Source organism: Ixodes scapularis, unplaced genomic scaffold, assembly GCF_016920785.2.
Source record: "Ixodes scapularis isolate PalLabHiFi unplaced genomic scaffold, ASM1692078v2 PGA_scaffold4__175_contigs__length_147842914, whole genome shotgun sequence".
Taxonomy (NCBI): domain Eukaryota; kingdom Metazoa; phylum Arthropoda; class Arachnida; order Ixodida; family Ixodidae; genus Ixodes; species Ixodes scapularis.
The window spans coordinates 136,686,278-136,705,443 of NW_024609879.1; the positions used below are offsets into that span (position 1 = coordinate 136,686,278).

The 19,166-nt window shown below is 44.4% G+C and overlaps 1 protein-coding gene across 1 annotated transcript in view; it reads right to left on the reverse strand.

The window, feature by feature from the left end:
* The window catches only part of LOC115331446, a 95,604-nt gene that overhangs the window by 22,318 nt on the left and 54,120 nt on the right, over window positions 1-19,166 (reverse strand). Inside the window, exon 9 of the mRNA XM_040218594.1 lies at window positions 3,774-3,808. Coding sequence (XP_040074528.1) covers window positions 3,774-3,808 — 35 coding nt within the window. The remainder of the gene's footprint in view (window positions 1-3,773; window positions 3,809-19,166) is intronic.

Genomic DNA, 19,166 nt, shown 5'->3' on the forward strand with positions numbered 1-19,166 from the left:
ATCTCAGCGTATCAAACCGGTAGAAGCATCCTACATTATGTGGGCGTCAAGTCACTGAACGGAAGCTCGAATTTGTTTGCAAGCTCGATGTCGTCGTCTCCGCTCGGAATGCAATAGGCGATGGCCAATGTCAACTATAGCGAATATGGCCGCCTTCACAGAGCGCTGCTACAGCTCACTGGGTCAACCGTGCTCATGATCACTAAATTATACCGGAAGTGGCAGTTCATAGTTGGAGTCAGTTGCCTTTCAAGAGATGTCTTGTGACTTCAATCCAGAAGGCCAGTTTCGGTTTCGTCGATTCGTTCTACACGAAATAATAAGCTTCATTCAACTATATAAACATTTACCAGTCTGCAGGGTACCCACCGAGTCAGAAACATATCATTTAAAAAACAAAAGGTTTAGTATCATCGTTTAATATTGCGAAATCTGGATTTCGGAAAAAAAGGCCGCACAACCGTTGAACGGGGCGCCACGAGCTACCAAACCTCATTTATACATCGGTATCTCAAACAAATGGCCGTATTTTTCGATAAGGGCACAATCAAGCGAAGGCTATAACAACAGGATCCTCCTGGAACTTTTGAGAATGAGGAGAAACGGCATCTCCTCTCTCCTCCTTGCTTCGGTTCACTTGCTCGAAGGGACGAAGCGAGGAAAGAGCGCATGAGAATCGTGACGTCATATGTCTCGTCGGCCTCGTCGGCCGTGTTCAGTTCCACATTTCTTTTGCGAAAATACGGCCATCCGTTAGAGTTATCGCTGTATGAGTGGTGTTTTTGGGTTCTGCAGTGTCCCGCCTATCTCTCTAGCTCTGCTTTGTCAGCTCGAAATTTCGGTTCAGTATTCCTCTAAAGATACTTTTTTTTTTATCACAATGAACGTTCTCGGGAATATGTGTAACCAGATAATTTATTTAACTGTGTTTACTTCCCACGGTGTATGCAGGCTTTAATTTGCTTCTGAAAATAGAAGCGAAGATACCAAGGTTTATACAAGTCTACCCTTTCGCTAGGCAGAGTGTGCATGGAAAAGCATCAGTTAAAAAAAGGGGAAATTTTGGGTTAAGGAAGTCAGCACATCCAAAGTAATTATTTTTTGCCATAATGGCCCAAGCACCCAAAATAGGACGTTTGCAGGAAATATCTCTAAGCTCCTGTTTTTCACAAGTGTGCTTAAGATTTTGATTTTCCTGAGTTTTGATGTTGCAAATCGGACGTGTATTAAGCTCCCTCATATATTACCCATAATCTGTCACGTGCGCTTCAGATATACTCCATTGAATCTTGTGTTTAATCGAAGCCAACCAATGCTCTGACAATGTCCCAATAATTATTTATATATTAGGTAGAAAATAGGGTACGATATCCAGCTATGCTTCTCGGAATAGAGCTTCAAATGTATCGCCTCTTCAATATGCCCAGCTTTTTTATTTCGGAGCAATACATAAATCGTGACTTTTATTGCATAGTTTAGACAATACCAAGGGCACTCGTACAAAACAAGAAAAACGAAATTGGATTTTTAAAAAAATGTACTTTTGACAAACTGATGTTCATATTTGTACTTTTGGGGTTTCCTCTCATAATCAAAATTGTTTATCGCTAATGAGCTTTAACTTATAATACCCATATTATATTTGGTAAATATGTATACGTATAAGCTTTTATTTCTTACACTGGGTGCTTCTTAGGCTTTAATGTTTCTGTTAAAAACCCGTGAAAGCTACAATAATCCGGTTTCGGCTTTTGATTTTTACGGTCAGGGGTACATATTATATGAGGCTGAATGTCACGATAAGCCAGATAATTACTTAAATTTGTTTATTAAGCTTTTAATTAGTGAATATTAACATAAGTTTTAATTAGAAACTTTGTAGTCATCACTGGAAATAACTAGAACAGTAAATGTTATCAATGCTTTTACATCGCGTGAGGCGCCGTAGTGCGGTTATCAGTCGTAAAATAGGGACAAGGCTAGGGGTGCAAGAAGGCGTATGATAAGAGATGGGTAAACCGCCCGGGAACGTTTTTGCTTCCCCCAGTCAAGGGCTGAGTTTTGCGTTTTACCGCTCTTCCCAGGCACTACAGATTGTTTTGAATGCGCTCAGCAAGTTTCCAATTAGAGCTGCATGTTTATCTTCGTTAATTAAAAATTTATAAAGAAAAATCTGGTAAATAATATACTTATAATTATGACTGTGTTATGAATTGCTTCCCCCTGGCCGCATAACTCACCTGCTCAAACCAGAACAATTTAAAATTCAAGGGTTGAAAAAGCAAAAACAAAAAAAAAACTCTCTGTAATGCCAACAATAAAAATCACCCTCTATAATTTCCTGTGCCGTTGAATGCAACAAACTTTATCATGACGTAATCCAGGCAAATTGTCGCCAGAGGGCTACGTTGAGATTTTTTTTACAAACATGTAAGGAACAATCTGAAATTCTTGTGGCCACTTAAAACTTCTGTTTTAGTTGTAAAAAAAAAAAAACGTGCAGCATTTCCTTGTTGAGGGAACTGTATGTTAGCCCGGCAAAATACTGCGTAAGTTGTGACTATCGCCTGAATCCTAAATTTCGCTTTCAATCCCTATAAAGCCCCCCCCCCCCCTCAACCACAACAAAAAAGTAAAGTTTGCAGGAAACGCGAGCATTTAAAGGGACACTGAACCAAAGAATTTAGTGCCCGTAATAAGTGGCGCACGTTCGTTCCAGGAGCCAGCAGCCGCCGGTGTGCGCGAGCACACGCAGCAAAAATGACGTCAACGACTTCCATTGGCGCTTAAGAAGACAGTGAAATGATTGGCTTTCGGGCCAAAGGAGAATAAAGCCAGGCTTTTCATCTCTACAAGTGAAAGCTACGTGCTTGTTAGACCAATTAATCGCTTCCCTTTTACGCCAGACACCACTGTGTAGATGAAAAACTTGTCTTTATTCTCCTTTGGCCCAAAGCCCATACATTTCACTGTCACCTCAACCGCGAATGGAGGCCTTTGACGTCATTTTTGTTGCGTGTGCTCGCGCACATCGGCGGCTGCTGGCTCGTGGAAAGAACGTGCGCCACTTATTATGGACACTAAAGTCCTTGGTTCAGTATCCCTTTAATGTCGACACAGCCCATAGATTTTTTTAATGTTTAGTAATAATGGCCCTTTTTCCTGCATGGTTTAGAATAAGATCGACCACTATTACAACTTCCCCAATGAATCAGTTAGAATGCTTGTATTTTAAAAGTCAAATTGAAGTGCTGTCTTTCGTAAATTTAGCAGTAAAACAAACCGCAAATTGGCAGCTAATTGCCAAAGTGTCTTTGTTTGCAGGACACCTTTGATACCCGGGTTATGATAATATACATCTTATAATTACATAAGATGTAATATATACATATATTACATCTTTTGTTACTGCTCTTTCTACATATTGTTTCTGTTGTCTTACTTTGTTTTACCTACAGCTCCCTTTAACGGTTACCACATTTGAGAATAAATAAATAAATAGAAAATGCAGATATAAAGTGTGAGTATTTATAGCTGTTGTGCATTTTTTTTATAAGCCAAGTGCACACATTTAGCCTACAAATAGTTGAATTAATTTCCAATTGGCCTTTGGGAACTACTGTAAAGACAACATATTGGATGATGTCACATCCTTAGTAAATGTTCCTAGTTGAGAAAAAGCTTTTCCAAAACATACATCATATGCTACCTTATTCTAGTGCAGCAAGGAACTCTTATTTTCTCTTTCGATAGCCCTCCTGTTTCTTTGTCTATATCTTTGATTCCAGTTCTTACTCTCCTAAGTTTCCTCGTTCTTTTTTGTTAATTATATAAAACGCCTAGAGTGGATAGTTAAAAGTGTCCTACCTGTTGATTTCAAATCCACGTAATCCCCGACAACCAACGCCAAGTCTTGGCTGTGTGGGAAATTGAATTTTGTAATGTGTTATTCAATGACACTGTATACTGTATCCTGCTTCAGCGATTGTCGGGATTAAAAGATTAGAGCTTTAATTTTTCTAAAAGCACAGGAGCATTTCATACAAAGGAATAAATGCGGTGATACCACGTGGCGCAAAGCGAAGTGATAGAAAATAAGGTAAGTTGGTTGATATTTATAATAAAACTGAGGTAGAGTTTAAAGGCATTGTAAAGTTTAATGTTTGGAAAATTTAATACATCAACTGGGAGCGTTTCCCCAACAACTTGAAATTAAATTGGTGTATGATTAAAAAAAATTATCTCCAATACATTTAGGAAGCAAATTACTCGCTATATTTTTTACATCTTATTTAAAGTTGTTTTGTTAAACACGAAGACTAAACAGGGTCTGTGTAAAAACTCTTGATGCAATTAAAACATGTTTCCCTGACCCGTACCCCGGCCGTGTGGTCAAATGTAAAAGAGGATTACAGAATACACTAGGCACGCTGGAAGCAAAGTCATTGGATCAACTCAGTTATGAGCTTGCCCATAGAAGCTGCTTCCATGGGTGGTGCCACCATCCTCCTTAAGATTCGCCTTCTGTCTCTCGACTCGCTTTCGTTATTGGGTACAGTGACCTCTAAAGAACACACAGGTTTCGAAGCACAACATCTAGACGGCGCTTCACCATGATCTACAGCGGAAATACTGGAGCTGGAAAATTTAACGAAAAAACTGCGGCTTCCGGAACCAGCAGAAGGAATAGTTAAGGCAGTACACATGCTCAGGTACAGTAAGGCAATACAGCTTCCTTGTTGATGAGGTTGAAAGAAAAGAGACTAAGCAGCTTCTGAATTCAGAAGCGAGTGACTCTGGGAGATGAAGACATGTACATTAACGAGAACTCAAATAGAAATAGGACCTTGCTATAAAACACTAACAACTGCGCAAGAGAAGGGGTCGCTGTTAATCACATTGAAGATAGAAGATACTTAAATAAAATTAAGTACCCGGGACAGTATCGTTCCACTTATTCAAAGAATGTATAACTACACAAAACGTGCCTATGGAGATCATTCTGGTGAATAGATAATGTGGAAAGGTTAAAAAGGTTTTTGGGTAAAATTATGTTGCTGTTGTGCAAAAAATAGCTTCCCAAGCAGAGCTTCTTTTAAGTAAAATACATTTAAAAGAAACAGCCTATCATACGTTCACCCTAAAGGGTCGTCATGCCTAGTACTTTGCCGAATGGTTAGAAATGGTGGTGGAATAGTTATGTAGGTCAGTGAGAACTGTTTATCATATACACTCGAATTTTAATTGGAATATGCAAAGGAATACGTTGTATCCATACGCGAAAGTTTATGTTATTACATTGTGTGTGCTGCATGCTACCCAGCTCAAACGCAGATATTTTCACAGAGGAAATATAAGCTTTTTTTAGTGCATTTACTAACACAAAGTATTTTTTACGCGCTGATATTACATTGATGTTACAACTGAGGTTGAATTTGTAATGTCAAGTTAATCACACACTCTTTCGTCTTTTGGACTTGAGAATGTAGAACATTACTGTATTGGAGAAGACTATAACTAAATTATTAGAATATGCAGTGATCATATAGTTACCAGAATAAATAATCGGATCTACTGCCGCGAGCACGAACGAGCGGGAACGCTTCTCAGTACTTCAAGAGGATTCGTATTTATTCTTACATTACGTGTATTAGAAAAGTAGGCTAACTCGGCTTCGCCGAGTCAGTCTCGCCCTAGCGTGAGGCTCGAAGATTCTATGCCGAATGCCCCACATTCCGACGATAGTAGATCAAGAGCCCAGCGCGACCATGGTGGCTCACTATCTCGATGACGACAAACTCTCGTGCTAGCCAGCTGTGACGCTGTCACCCGGACACCTCGACGTTCGCTGCTGCCGCCTCATTTCTAGTGGAGGTACGAGGTAATCTATGCCCCTTCCTCGTAAGCCCCGAAGAGCCGCCAGACCAGGTTGATTTCAAGCCACGGAAAACTTCCTTCTGTGGAGCCAAACAAGGCCCAACGAAGTCGCTGGATTTTGTTGCAGTGGTGGAAAAACCAAGAAAGAAGTCGACGCACCCGGAGATGTTTTCTCATGGCCAGCCGACCTAGACTCCCAATACTGAATTTACCGTCCTGTTCCTGCCCATCGCAACTCGTACACCAACGCCCTTCCAAGGCGATGTTTACGAAAACGTGGACGACTGGATAAAACAGTACGAACTACTAACACGGTATAACCAGTGGGCATCGGAGAAGAGTGTCCAGAACATCTATTTGTCACCGGATGAAACTGCCCGTTTCTGGTTTGAAAACCACGAAGCTTCACTCAGCTCATGGGAAACGTGCAAAGAGCAGGTACGTGACGTCCTTACGAGCCAGAAGCGTTCGAAACGCACTGAAGGGCTGCTCAAGGCATGCACTCAAGGACCAAACGAAAGCGCGCTTAGCTTTGTCGAAGACGCCCTTCGACAATTCAACAACATGGATATCCAAGTGCAGCAAGCGAAGAAGCTCCAGAACTTCATCCCAAGGGTAAAGGAAACCATCTTTGGTAACCTCGTGCTATACCCGCCTGCGATTTTCGAGGTTTTCGTGACGAAGGTCACACACATCGAGCCTGCTCTCCAAGCACAAGGTACCGACTGCCAGAGACTGCACAATGTTACTTCCCCCGCGTCGGCTAGCCTCGACGTCGGCACTGGCCGTCCTCCGGGCATTCAAGATATGGTCAGCGACGTCACTAGGGAGGAGCTCAGGCAGTTGCTGTCTGCTGCCGATGACACGGCTGCACTATTCACCGATAAAGTAATAGGAGAGGAAGTATAGCGAGCCTTTCAAATAGAGCATCGCTTCAAAACAAAAATAGCACTTGAGGAAAGCACGTTGGTAACGTAAGCCTAAAATGACCAGGAGACCACCAGTAGTGACCCGCCGGTACGCTGCGCCGCATCGACGGGACACCCCGACGCCAAAGTATGTTCGACGACAAGACGACCGCGCGCAGTTAGCCCACCCGGAACCACCTGCGCCGAGAAAGACCGACGTGTGGCGAACGGCCGACCGACGCCCGCGCTGCTACCACTGCGGAGGTGACGACCATCTCTACCGTGTATACCCCTACAAACGACTTGGACTGCGTGGGTTACCCGCACAAAGCACGACTCAGGTATGGCGGAAACCCTTTCGACATTGAGGGGTACCTGTGACGCTCGCCATCCTCAGCGCCGTTCCTCCGCCGTGAATACCGCTTTCCATCACCACAACGTTCATTGCCTCCAGCACCATGACCCCGCCGAGAGAGCCTATCTCCTCTGCGCCAACGGGAAAACTAGGTGCGGCGATACCTAGAGGTGGCGCTGCTGAAAACGACCGAAGTAAATAGCCTCGAAGAACGCCGGGGTGCTCTCACTCTCTCGACGCCACTCATCGCAACGACGTTTCTGCAACAGTACCCAGACAGATAAACTTTCTTATCGACTGCAACGACGCTGCGACACTGCCAGACAGCAGGCTACTCTGTCTTGAGTGGGAAGCTTTCGCGCCGTCTTCGGGAAGTGCCGCCGCCGTGGGATGGACCACATATACGAAACGGCAGAGGCCGCCGAACGACGCCGAGTGGAATGTGCACGGAATAAGTTGAGTCCACGGTGAGACCTGCCCCGTGAAATTCGTTGTTCTGCAAGACTGCGCGAGGTATATTGTTCTCGAAATAGACGTTCTATGTTAGTACGGCGCCCTCATTGATCTCGGAGCAAACCGTTTGACGCTAAGAACACCTGTCCCACCGCCTAAGGAGCCCAAGGCGACGTCATTCGTAGTTCGAGTCCACGCAAACAACGTACAATTACCGCCGCTGTCAAGCGGTTTCGCACCCGTCAGGACCAATGAATCAACCTGCCGCGAAGTTCTACTTGAGAGAAGCGTCCAGTTGCCTTTAGAAAGAGGAATCGCTGTCTTGAAAGGAGTCACAGAACTTCATGACGGGCGTGCCATGGTGTATTTACAAAATTTCCGACGAAACCGCAACATATACTTTAGGAAAGGTATCGCCTTCGGCTATATTGACGAACTCCGGAACACAGCCGCGATCGCTGCACTCTCGGAAGAGACAACGTTACCATAGCACAAGAAAACGCCGTCCTCGGAACTGGACATCGACCTGAAGCTTCCAGCTAGTGAACGAGGACGGCTGCTTGACCTTCTGCTCAAGTTTGGCGAGTGTTTCGCCACAACGTCAAGGGTGCGACAAACAACGGTAGCGAAGCACCGCATTTTTACTGACGAAGCCCCACTCCCAGTCCACTCTCGCCGTTTCGAGTCTCCTTGAAGGAAAGGGAGGCGATTCGAGATCAAGTCATGGAACGCTTGACGACGACATAACTGAACCTTCAAAAAATCCCTGGGCGTTTCCAGTCGTTCTTGTAAACAAGAATGGCGGAACCCTGAAGTTCTGAGTAGATTATCGTCGACTGAACGCTGTGACTAAGAAGGACGTCTACCCGCTCCCCCCAGTCGACGATACGTTAGACCGGCTGCGCCACACTCGATATTTTTTTGTTGATGGACCTCTCAGCCAGTCGCCACTACTGCCAGATTGATGTTGACGAACTCGCCCGCGAGAAAACTGCCTTCGTCACACCCTACAAAATTTACGAGTTCAAAGTGATGCCTTCCGGATTTTATACACCACAGTCACCTTCAAGCGTGTCATGGACGCCATGCAGGCAGGTTTGAAATGGCAGAGATGCCTCGTCCACCTGTACGATGTCGTAGTATTTTCACAGGATTTCGAGGAACACCTGATAGGCTTCGAGGCGTGCTTCAAGCCATCAAGCCTGCCGGCTCTACCCCCAGGCCTACGCATTGTCGGTTCGCCCATGGTGAACTAAAGTTCCTAGGCCACGTCGTAAGAAACAAAATTGTTCGCCCTGGCCCTAAGATGACGCGCGCCGTAGCCGCATTTATGCTGCCATGCGATAAGAACGCCGTAAGAAGATTTCTCGGACTCTTGGCCTAGTACAGACGGTTAGGTCGAAATTTCGCAAAACTGTCAGCACCGTTGACGCACTTCACAAAGGGCGCCATAAATTTTCAGTGCAGAGAAGAACACCAGCGATCATTCGACGAGCTCAAGCGAAGACTCCGGACGCCCTTTATTTCTCGACATTTCGAACAGTTCGGCGAACCTTACGCGCCGATGGTTCTAGAAGCCCATGCGTTTACAATCGCAGCTTCCATGCTTGGGTTCTGCTTGGCGACGTTCAGACACATCGTAGTAGGGCGCTGCGAGGGTGTGCGTCCTATTTCGATGTGTTTGAACCTCGCCAAGCACAACCCAATATTGGAAGCTGCTCCGGTAAAGTGCTTGAAGTTCCGTCATAATGTAATATAGTAAACACAATGAGTGGCGACTTCCTTAGGTCCCAGCGGCTCTCTCGACTGTCACCGCACCTAGCGGCTGTTGGGAAATTTGTCTCGGCTTCATGTTTAGGCGCTTTCGGTCACTACATGGCTAGATCCTCTTCACTAGACGCCTCCTTGGTACGGGCTGTTGCCTTTCTGCGGTGCCGCGGCTCTCCTGAGCAAATAAAGATGATTATGATTATGATTATGATATATAGGTGGCTGCTATGTGAAATGGGTGGATAACTAATATCATTGATTCTGTTCGTATCATGCGGTAACTTGCGCCGACTAGTCTTCCATTACTAAATATAATTTTAAGTTTAGGTAGGAATCTGTTGCTTAAATGCACGCTTAACTCATAAATTTCAGAGCAGATAATGCAAAATATGCAATAAAATTAAAAACGCTGCGCTTAAAAACTTAAAGAAAGGGACAACCCAACAAGATAATTTAGTAATTCACAAATATTTATCGTTACCAAAAAGACATCCAATACAAAAATAACTGTTCTCCAGGCGTCCTAACGAATGTGTGCAACATTTTCTCGTAAGAGCAAAGAAAAGAGGAGCCACGAGTGCGGGTTTGATGCTTCAAACATTCAAACGAACCTGAACTAGCACGCGCGCTCGTGAAGTGAAATCGTCGTTCAAGAGAACACGTTCGAGTTTGTAAACGCAGCTCGCGTGACTTTATGGGAATCAGAAAATAGTTTTTCGGCGACGCAGCTGACGCTCAAAAGACGCCTGGGACACTCCAGGTGTTTGCGTTTTAGCCGTCTCAAATTCGTCACAAAAAAGACCGTCGAGAAACCCACACAATGACCGCAACAGCACGTCGCATCAGCCCCTGCACCTTGGCTGATGTTATGGCGCGGCAGCCAAGCGGTGCGTCTTTCCAAAGTCACAGTCTAAGTCGTAATATCTTTGAAAACGTTCAAGGCTACTGATAGTTTTAGAAATATGTAAATTAAAGGAATTTTTTTAATGATCGAAATACAACGAATGTTAATAATTAGGCACCACTACGCCAGCGAGCGGGTGTTGTGAATCCTAATAGCTGGGCCGCGAAAGGTTTTCAGTGGCCTTTCATTACGCTTGTTATAATAATGTATGGTTCAGTCACTGCTGGCATTTTCTTTGAACCCGATGGTACAGAAGGGGCTTCGCGTGGCGAGCCGGAATCAGTCTCGCCTTAGTGGTCGGTCCCGCTACAGCGCCGCCATCGACGCCTGTGAGGCTGTCTGGTTTCTATCCTTTTGTTCTGGCACAATCTCGACACATTAAACGTTTTTTCTTTTGCACATTAATCACCTCATCATTTCTGATTCGTGAGATATGAAATGTTCAACAGGAATGCGCAAGTTAAGCAACGAAGGTCACAAAATATATCGATTGCTGTAGAGATCCTTGAAATATCGTGCCTTAAAAAGCGCATAGGTAAAATATGCAACTTGAAACCGGAGTATGTTCTTCTAAATATTTTTCGAGATGAACAATAGAGTAACCGCTAAAAGTCGCTCGGCAAACAAACATTACATGGCAAAATTTAGCCAGTCGTTCAAAATCCGGGTGGCTGTAAGCTACATCGAAACATGTGTCAGTGTGACATCAGGTCGGCGCTTGCGTAATTCGTTATCATTGTGACGCCATTGTCGTTTCTGCAATATGTTATGTGCGTGATTGTGAGAATATTTACGTTATTTTTGCTGTTGCTCTTAATTCTGCTCCCGTGTCTCATCTGTACTTCTACGACGAGTCTCCTCAGCGCGCCGTAACTGAAATTTCCGTTCTTTAGATTCGCTACGGAATTGTCATCATATAGCCGTACAACGTGAAAGTTTGTATTTTCGACTTGTCTTGCACACGCGCCGGTACAACCAACTGAAGACTGCGGGGAGTGTGCCTCGGACGCTTCTCAGCCTGCCGAAGTTCCATAATTTTCTGCGGAAATCACAAGAATAACGGGATCCGGCTCCTGGACCCGTTCTACGGTTTGGATTGGGCTGCCCTTTACCGCGCGAGGTAAGGCACTTGGCGCCGAGGAGTACCTCTTGGCATCTAGATGCCGCGAGCGGCAGCTTTATCGTGACAGCTTCAATAAAGTTTAATTTTATTGATGTAAATGCATATCGTTGTAGTCAACTCAAGCCGTCGCCTCAGTACTCCTATCCTAAAAATAGTCCCGGATAAGAATACTACTCTTCTTTCTCTTCTCGCTATGTCTTTGTCTTTCTGGCTGCCGTTTACACTCGAGCACCTTGCTCTATCCCCCCCCCCCCCCCCTGCCCCTTCCCGTAGTCGGTGCCCCTCGAAGGAGGTGGAAATACTCGTGAAGTGACACCTGGAGTTCAAGCTGATTGACGTGAGCTTTAAGCTATTTTTGTGTTCCGCATTGGCGAAGCAGCGAGAGTTCTTCAAGGCGGCACGAATTGCACGATGAAATTGTCTACTTATTCAAAAAGGTCCACAGTATTTTTGTAAAAGTTCTTTCAGAGCACTGTCGTCACCTGAAATGTCTTCTTAGTAGTGCAAGGCCACCAGGCGTTGTCGGCTGGCGTCGACACCTTGAATGTATTCTAAGTAAAGCAAGGTCCCTTAAATCAACCGGCTGGGTTAAAGCGGTTGTATGTGGACACTCTGCAAGCAACGACTGCTTGTGTAAAATATGCTGTCGGGCTCGTTATTGTGCATCTTTCAGTCTCATTGAGAAATGGTTGGTGTCGTCTTGGACGCGGCGAGCGCACGCTGCGTTTATCGAGGACTTTTATGGCATCAATAGAAGCCTTCCATAAACCAGTTCAAAGAGGGATTGGCCGGTAGTTTCATGACGGGAGGTGTTTAGTTAAAAAACTTCTATGCCGACATATTGGTCCCAGTGTTTCTGGTATCTATTAAAAAAAATCACTCAGAATATTCCCCAGAGCCCGGTTAGTACAATCAACAAGACCGTTCGTCTCTGAGTGGTAGGTGACGCTCCGGTGTGTTAAATACCGCACTCCCGCAGGGAACCCTAGAAAGCTTCTGAAGTATAAGACGTTCTCTTGTCGAATTGTTCTATCCATGGCGAGCCATGCCGAAGCACAAGCTGGCGATTTACGAAGTCGATAAGATATACCGGTGAAATATCTGTAACAGCCTCCACTTCGACGCACTTTGTGAGGTAGTTGGTGGATACGATTATATATTTGTTGCCTACTTGTGAATTTGGAAATTGTCCTAAATGGTCTAGTCCCATAACTACGTATGGTTTTTGTGGGGGATGGATTTGTTATAGTTGTGCATTCCCTTAATTTGATTGAGTTTTTTTTTTATTTTGACATAATGAGGCATGGCTTACAAACATCACTTCTGAGCCGTGGTCACTAGAATCTCCTGTGAAAGTATGATACATGTCTTGTACTGCCCCAGATGACCTGCAGTAGAAGCGCCATGACACATTTCCAGAATCCTTTGACGTACTGTTGTAGGGGCCACCGGCATCCAATGATAAGAAAGACCTAACCGATGATAAAATAGACCATCTCTTATCTTGTACTGTGTTTGCAAACGACGCATGTGACGTAGCAGAGGTGAAGTTCACCCTTTGATGGTATCCTTAAGTAAATGACATATGAGACGTTTCCACGTCATCTGATTGAGCTGCCTGGGGGTACCTCCTTTTGGGATTTTTAACTGAGCATGAGCATTTACATGCCGCTTTCCGCTGCGGCGGATGACTGAGAAACTATATTTTTCTTTTTCATGGTCTGTCGTGTAAGTTTTGCTGTAAGGTCACTCTTGGATTGAATTACCTGACGACCAAATTGTCCGTGGTCACAATAGAATATCTTCCGTAGGCGTACGGACGAAACTTCATCGCCCATCCGACACCGAGACTGAGTGATACCAACTTTCAGGCTCACTGCGTTCTTGGCAGACGTACGTTACCAGACGATCCACTCCAGAATGGTCTCTTTTAAGAACAGCGCGAAGTCCTTCGCCGGTTGCATCCGTGTAAAAAAATGCGTGAACACCTGAAAGGTGAGCCACAGTAGGCGGTTCCACGGGTGACCATTATATGTAAGCAAAAGACGCGACCTCATTTGCTCCCCATCGCCATCTTGGTGTCTGTATTCAAAAGTGCGTTCAGAGGAGCAACCTGACAAGGAAGCTCGCTACAAATCGACGAAATAATGAACCCGAAACGAGGAAGTTTTTAATCTGTTTCACAGAAGTAGGTATAAGAATGTTAGCTAACGCAGCCAATTTTTCCGAATCTTGCCTCTTTTTTGGCCGACAATGTAGCCGAGGTATGTAACATCGCTGGTTTAAGGCGGAGGCTAGCTTTAGACAAAACGCTCAGGAGGAAGCACAAGCGAAACAGTCCGAGCATCACTAACTGCGAGAGCCAAAGACCTCTAAGCCAGCACAGGAGCCCGTGGCCATCCGGTCCCGATTGAGACTCAAGGGAGACTCCAGGGCCCCGGGAAACAATCAAACTGGCGGAGGAGGAGAGATTAATATTCCTAACAAAATTAAGAATTTAGCTCATAAATTTCAGGACGACACTACATCAACATATATAAATAAGCTTTGATATAAATGTTTCTTCATGCCACAAACATTTCCTTTCGTCGTTGTCCTTCTTGTACAGATTTCTGAATCTCCTGTTTCTCAATTGTGACACCCCATACACATCGAGAAGGCCAAAACCGTTTGGCGTATTTTTTGCCACACCGGGCAGCTGAGGCCATAGGTTAGAGCGGAGTTCCGGCTTAGAGTCCTTAAGTTTCTCCCCAGCCATTGCTGTAAAATGACCTTCCTATAGACCGGATGGATGGATGGATGATGGATGGATGAATACGGCTGAGCCCTTTGGATCGGGCGGTAGCTTACGCCACCTAGCCATTTTGTTTTACCATTTAAGCTTAGAATATTTACCCATCAGAACCCATCAGAGAAAAAAGCGCCACCAGTCGTACTCAACAGCAACTAGTGGCAGCCGCCATGCTGCAGGATAGTGCGCGCCGCTGCATACGCTGCGTTGGCCGTAGACGCTAGTCAATTCCTGCCCACGATGCCAACATACTGCTGGGTACCCCTCTGTAAGCAGAGTGGGTATCTGGACAAGTCTGGCATTAAGGTACGTATTCGGAAATGTGCTCGTTATCGGTTGACGGCGGCGTAGCCGCGCAAACGTTTCCCTGCTGAAGTGCAAAAACGGAACACGAACCGTTTTCACGCTACGCTTCCTTGGGTGTTTGAGTCAGGTGTTTTTAATCTCACTTTGTTGCGTTTGGAGGTAGAGTTTTCAAGTTTCAGCTAGCTTGAAGAAATCAAGGCGTCAAATACAAATATAATGTTGCTCGTGGTATCGCTTGTGGACGTGACAGCTTCGCGAGCGCCTAGCTTCAGGTATGCACGAGCTCGCGGTGCTTCAAACTTGCACGTGTAAATTATATGTTAGGTACGCATGAAGCCATACGACCTGACGCTTTAAGCTGCCTGTAGCGCAGACATCTGTACAGCGCGTGCTTTATGCAAAGCAACATGCACGCGCTTGCAACTTCTGCTTCACTGCAAAATTTGATGCTTTACATTTCCCAACTCTCAAATCCCCCTCAAGAAAAAGGGACGCGACGTATCAAGTAGGAACTTGTGTCGAATACGCCCTTTACTGGTTAACTTGCGCATTGAAATTTTAGGTCTTAATTCCAAGCAAAAAAACGCGATTTGACGAGCGACGAGTCAAGCGACGGCACAAGCGACGAAAGTCGGCTACGAGCAACGAAAATGTTTTACTGTCGCTTGTCGCGTCGCTTGGTATGGGATTTCTAGAAAACAACGCTCATCGCCTTGGTCGCTCGCTCGGCTTTTATCCGGTGTGCTTCATCGCGCGACAGCCCGAGCGACAGCGAAGCGGGACCCCTGCGCCTGTTTTGTCGCACATCCGGGGAGTACTGGCGACTTCTAACTACATCCCGTAAATTATAACCGGTTCATATCATTTTTTGATGACATGTTTTATGTCGTAACTACAAAGATCTTAGTAATTACCTTTTTCTTGCGTAGTTGGCCTTTACGGATGCGGCGACCACGAACCCCTCAACGAGAAAGTTGTAACTTCTGTCAAATTGTCGTTCCGAGTCCGATCGGCTCTTGAAGAAGCGATATACCTCATCATCTTTAACGGCTGGGAGCTGGGAAAGGTGGTTTACCCAACCCGTGATCGGGAAAACGCTACCTGCAGCCATACAGAGACGAAGGGATCGACGAAACAAGAACGCTACAGTCAAAACAACCATGCCGGCCGCAACAGGGTCCTTCCCAATGGCGCCGGCCGCCCAATGTTGTTGGACTCGTTCAGCGGATTTTCGCTGTTGCCAGATTTTTTGAAAGGGGTCTATTCTTCACTTCTTCACGTTGCAGCCCTCAGCGAAAATTCCCCTAAAAGAATACTCTAATATGCTGCGCCTTCAATTCTAAAAAAGCACGCTGTATTTCTCTCTAAGGAAATTAAGGTTCTCCTTAACTTTCTTATCATTTGCTTGGTGAGTCAAACGTGTGCTGGATCAATACAATCTTTGAACACGTGTTTCGGTAAAAAAATGGCTGACGTTTTTAGCGGAGGTTTGCACTATATGAATGTAAATATTCTGGGTCGCTAGTGGCATTCCGCAGTGTGCGAAAGTGTTTTGCGTAGTTCATCTATCGTTGAGCTGCTCACATCTGGTTGGACTTCCGTGTCTTCATCATTTTGTTCGCATCCGAGAAAATTATTTTGGAAGTCCAATTCACATTCAGCGAAAGTCACCTTTTGCCCAGCACAAAGATCGTGTCGTTTTAGATGTCAGAGAGACAATGCATTTCGATATCTGGCTTTTCTTACAATGGTCACAGGGAAACTGTCGCTGACTCTAAAAAGTGAATTTCATTTGTAAATTCGGCTTCCACATGTGCGCTGTGCGGGAGTGTTGCCTTGGCAACCGATTTGTGTTCGTATCAGTTTAAGATTGTTTCTAAATTCTAATGCTTTTTTTAATTTTTTCGATACTTTCTCAACTTCTGAAAACCGTCGGAACGTCCAACGTAACGTTCGTTGCTTAGCTATGACAGTTGTTTGTCGAGCTGCTGTTTCCAAATAGCATTACGTTTCTTTGACTCTCCAGAGATGCGGTGATTTTCCGCTTTGTAGCACTGGCGTTTGCTTTGTACAGTTGATCTTTATCATATAGAAACGTCCAAGCTCCAGCTGCATCACATCTTCCTTGTGACTTCCCATAACTCGCCGTAGAGTTCATAAGCCATTACCGAGCATTCGTCTGTTGCATGGGCTACACAGGTTTTTGGGTCGAGAGACATGAACTTCAGTGAACCAAACCCACTTTTTCTAAGTTCGGTGCCAGACAATCTTGGTTCCGAATTTCGAATACAGGAAGGGATAAAACGTAGAGGACGGGGACGAAAACCGAAGTTTTGTTTCCATTCCCGCCCTCTATGATTTATCTTTTCGTGTATTTGTATCTATACTCCAACACGATGGTTTAAAATATTACTTCCAAATTGCCATGCACCCTCTCAGTCGAATCCCTTCTTATCAAACCCACTGTCTGATAAGAGCGAATCACGACTGGTATCTCGACGCCTGCGTTCTCGAGAATCAAGGAGGCACACAAAAACTTACAAATCTTTAAAACGTACACATATCTCAAGACATCTGATAGTTTAGGTATGCAAACCGCGTGAGTGGCTTTGTCAAACCTAACTCGATAATACGTGCTCTGTCTAACTTTTCCCGAGATTACGAAAATAACTTTGTGTCACACTGAATGATAACAATCTTAGCCGTCTTACTTATGAACACCTCCCTCCTTGTGAGTGTGGAAATACATTTTTTTAAGGCACGGTCACCGCATTGCACCCTGAATGGTAGCAACTGTCTGAACTTACATTTAATATCTGAATTCACATTACTGTCTTCCCTGATGACTACGGCGCGGTCACCCCCATATCGTTGAAGAGGAATACTTTGTCATACGAGGGAAACAACACTGTAGATGACCAAAAGCCGAGCCCGTCTTTTGAATACTCAGCATCTGTTGTGTCAAATTGATTTGCCGCGCCGTTTTTTTCTTTATTATTTTTTTTTTTACAATGAAAAGCTTTAGAAAATACATTGCCTGCTTCTACAGCTTCGGCATAATATCTATCTTTAAAATGAGTTTCTAAAATTTTATGTTTCCCAAGAAGCGTCGCTTTTTGAAAGATGGAGCTTATACAACTCTGAAGACGAACTAATTTGTGGCATTCCCTACAGTGCCCAGCGCTAACTGGTTTCACGTCAGACAGAAACAGCCAAGTATATTTCTTTTTGTGTTTCTGTGGACCTACCTCGGTTCTAGAAATTTGTCCTAATTGATGTGTCCGGGAAACGGAAAGAACAACCACTTGGTGGGATCGAATGGCGTTCAAAAAAGCCACCCACACTGTGATCCTCCAGTTTAATTGAAATAAAGTTCCCAAAGTTATATTGCACACTAAAGTTATCTGCTTTTTTCCGGAAGTGTGCTGTCAGCAAGGCGCAATGAAGTGGTTACGTCAGGGTTTCGAATTGCTCCTTGTGGCGCTTCGGACGGTGCTTTTTTATGTCGAGTTGAGAAGAAGGATTTCACAGTAGCACTACTATTCGCCTTAAAGTTGCGCTGTGTTTTATTCGTATCAAGGTTCAGATGAAGTGGTGTCTTTATTCCGTCATTGCTTCTCACAATGCATGTTGGCAAGTGAAGTCCAGTAGCTACTTTCCTTCGACTTTTATAAATTAGCCTTTCTTAACTCTTGATTGATACCATGGCTCTTTTTCAACGAGTTTAGTTTGAAAGTTAATTTTTAAAAGATAAATTTTTTTCCTTTCATTTATAATATTTTGACTACTGAGATATTATTCATACTTTATTTTTTCTCCTCGTTCATTTTCTTTTACTGTTGAACTGCTGTTTGTTCACTTCCTGCTTCATGTTCATTAAAGGTCCGTTTTCAGTCAGTGCTTGTCTTGTTTTTTACTTTTACTATTTTTATGTGCTTAGCTTATTTTGGTATGTGAACCAAATAGTTCGCCAGTTTAATTTGATACCGCTTTTTAAAGCATCTACATGAGAATATTCATACCCAGAAACCAGACCTTCTTCTTAAGGAGTTGTATTGACTTCACGATTACACCGACGGGCTAGTTAGACTGGACCTTTGTGGAAACCACTGGAAAAAATCAGGCGTGTTTCCCGAAGGAAGACACCTTTTAACGCCGTAGTGGGTTCTGTCTTCAAAGACGCAAACCATTTCAGTTGTAGTAAAAAACAGTTATCTTCTATAGTATGCCGCATAGCTCTTCTCAGTAGCTATAAGTGCTCTGCTCGCATATGCTATCACTTCAATACGTGTGTCATCTGGCTCTGTTAGCGTAACACCGATTCAATGTGGGCTTGTATACCTGGATATCCTTTTCTTCTTTAGTGGTTCAAAGTAAGCAATGGTTTAGGTGTCTGAAAAAAGACTCATTAGAAAGTTGAAGACTCCAGTCGCTCAGTCTACTCCAAAGCCTCATTATTGGGTGCTTCTGCCGTTGCACCTTGGCTTGTTGCCGCTGTTCTTACAGCGCCTGTGTACTGCGAGTACAAATTTGTTGTAGTCGGAGTACTGTTAGGTTTCTAAAACTTGTTTTATGCCCTTCAACATTTGTTCTTGCTTCAGGGTGTGTGACATGATTTGGCTCTTGGCTCTTTATTTTAAGCTTTGCATCAGCAAACTTGCAAACTCCATGATGCAGAG